The 2,678-nt window shown below is 37.4% G+C and overlaps 1 protein-coding gene across 1 annotated transcript; it reads left to right on the top strand.

Annotated features, from left to right (window-relative positions):
* The first annotated feature begins 436 nt into the window (after positions 1-436).
* LOC149247232 (putative xyloglucan endotransglucosylase/hydrolase protein 6) lies at positions 437-2,374 on the top strand. The gene is made up of 4 exons (XM_089455839.1): positions 437-685; positions 806-906; positions 1,316-1,509; positions 1,625-2,374. The coding sequence occupies exons 1-4, from the start codon at positions 451-453 to the stop codon at positions 2,013-2,015; spliced, it is 921 nt and encodes a 306-aa protein (XP_089311965.1). The 5' UTR covers positions 437-450; the 3' UTR covers positions 2,016-2,374.
* The last annotated feature ends 304 nt before the right edge of the window (positions 2,375-2,678 follow it).

Genomic DNA, 2,678 nt, shown 5'->3' with positions numbered 1-2,678 from the left:
AATAATCAACTCTTATTCCACCTGCATATTAAACATAAAGTATTAAGTACCATTACCCTGCCAACCTCTTACACGTGCCTACCCATTGAAGATAATGTAAACTATGTAAGTACCATTATAGTAACAAATTCTTGCACGTACCCACCCATTAAAGATAAGGCAAATTCTGGACTAGGTTGAGTTGGTCGTTATCCGGAGACTTTTGGAACCATCCATGAACACGTTCCCTTCATTTTCCCCAGAGCATAAAGTCTTCTGGATGTTTCTTCTTCCATCTCCACGTTTTCTTTTCCTTCCAACACTCTCTACCCGCATACACTAACCATACAGTTTAATATCAATGCACTGTTCATCATGTACACAACGACCATCTACGCCCAGAGGGGCCGCAAACTGTGCCTTTCACTGTATAAATACACAGGTTTGGCAATCTTTTCTATAAAATCTAGAATGAGGACACTTTTCCTGTGTATTTGCCCGTCTGGTATTGTTGATAATACAATGGAGAGGCGAAGGAATTGGTGTGCACGAATGTGTTTCCTGGTTACATTAGGTGTTTGCTTAACCTCTGTTGTTGCAACCCCGGCATCTTTCTCGGATGAATTTACCGTGACCTCGGAAGTTGACCATGTGAAGACAATGGCGGACAACAACACAATTGAACTCATCTTGGACCAAAATTCAGGTGGTTATTGCTCTAAGTACCTCTGCTAGTGTTATAGTTCATGACAAGTTTCCTAAACGAAGTCTTCAAGAAAATACCATGCTGCAAGAACTCACTTGCAATTTTCATTTGGTTAAGCAGGAGCAGGATTTGCATCAAAATATCAGTACATGTTTGGGCTTGTGAGCATGGAGATAAAACTCGTCTCTGGTGATTCCGCGGGGACAGTCACTGCTTTTTATGTATGTATGCGCAGTTTTGGTTTTGAAAATTTTTTAATCTCAGATTTTGGGTTGTGTAGTAATTTCAAATGAAGTGTTCGTTTTTGTTTTGATTATAGATTTTAAGAATAGATTATCGTTTTTTTTATATTATAGATTTTAAGAATATTTTAAAATCTATCGACCATAATATTATTGTAAGATTTCCACATACTCTCAAATTTTGTGTTAATCTTTAAATTTTGATATATTCGCAAAATCTACACAATAAGTTTATCTTCGATTCTCTTTTTCAATCCAAAGAATGAAAAATTAGTGCAGTGGCTATGTGATTATCTTCGATTCTCTTTTTCAATCCAAAGAATGAAAAATTAGTGCAGTGGCTATGTGATTATTGAATTTTAGGGTTTATTTTACAATATATATGCAGATGAACTCAGATGGGGACAAGCGAGATGAACTGGATTTCGAGTTTCTGGGGAACAGATCAGGCCAGCCCTATACAGTCCAAACAAATATTTATGCTCTCGGGAAGGGTGACCGAGAGCAGAGAGTGAACCTCTGGTTCGACCCTTCCCTGGAATTTCACAAATATTCCATCTTCTGGAACCATTACCATATCCTGTGAGTATTGATCTCTATTTCAATTCTTCGGCGTTCTGAAACGATTAATTTTTCTGATTGGATTGCCATGCATTTTTTTGAGAACTGCGATTCATCCAAGCATGGGGTAATGCAGATTTTCTGTGGACGATATCCCCATTAGGGTTTACAAGAATAACGAAGCGATAGGCATACCATTCCCGGGGAGCCAAAGCATGGGGATCTTCTCTTCTCTATGGGATGCAGATAGCTGGGCCACGAGGGGTGGGCTGGAGAAGATAGACTGGAGCAAGGCCCCATTCGTGGCCTCTTACCGGGATTTCGAGATCGATTCCTGCCAGTTCCCAGGCAACACTAGCTGTGCGCCTAATACCAACAATTGGTGGGAAGGGTTGAGTTACAGAAACCTCAGCTCAAATCAAGCGAGGTTGTACAAATGGGTGAGGACGAATTACATGATTTATGATTATTGTACAGACAGGTCCAGGTATCCAGTACCACCAATGGAGTGTACTACTGGAATTTGATCAGTGACTCTTAATGCCTCTAATGCTCATTATTGTGGCTTTGAAGATCACGGTAAATGATGAAACAAAAACCAGCACCGATATGCTTTCGATAAAAAAATTTCTACTTCATAAGGAAATCTTTAAATCCATTAAGCAAGCAGTCAACCATCGATTCTTCGCAGGCAACAACCTTGTTGGGCTCAGATATCTACTGTAAAAACCCTAACAGTGATCCAGAGAATCCATCCCACACATCGACAGCCAATGCTAGGGCAACCAAAATGTAAGGACGATGCCACACCGAATTGAGCCAAATAGAATCTTTGAATAATGAAACAAACACAAATATAACCTTATGTTATGATTGGTGTTATAATCGTTTGTGCTGAATTTATAAATGTTATCATGTTGTGCAGTTTTCAAATTTCAAATTTGTTATCTCCAGTAGAGAAACATTAATTTTATGATGGTCCAAGAATTTCAGGTATCCAATTTAGGGTTATAGAAATTTATATATTTTGATGCTATGAAAATGGGAAAGAAATATAAATTTGAATTTTGAACACAATTGCATTTTATTTTATTTTTTAAATTATATGTATTCATAATCATTATTAATTTTATTCTCAGCACTTTATTATAACAATCTAAAATAACATTGAAAAATAAATTTATAATTTA

Source organism: Pinus tabuliformis, chromosome 7 (assembly GCF_031772625.1).
Source record: "Pinus tabuliformis cultivar Carrire ecotype Pingquan chromosome 7, CPIR1, whole genome shotgun sequence".
In the NCBI taxonomy this organism is placed as follows: domain Eukaryota; kingdom Viridiplantae; phylum Streptophyta; class Pinopsida; order Pinales; family Pinaceae; genus Pinus; species Pinus tabuliformis.
This window is presented reverse-complemented; position numbering and strand designations above follow the sequence as displayed.

What these genes read in the sequence shown, in the direction of transcription:
- LOC149247232 (XM_089455839.1), top strand. Translation starts at nt 451, where the DNA reads ATGAGGACACTTTTCCTGTGTATTTGCCCGTCTGGTATTGTTGATAAT. An exon ending in GGACAGTCACTGCTTTTTAT is followed by an intron (nt 907 to 1,315) that starts GTATGTATGCGC and finishes ATATATATGCAG; the next exon opens with ATGAACTCAGATGGGGACAA. An exon ending in TGGAACCATTACCATATCCT is followed by an intron (nt 1,510 to 1,624) that starts GTGAGTATTGAT and finishes GGGGTAATGCAG; the next exon opens with ATTTTCTGTGGACGATATCC.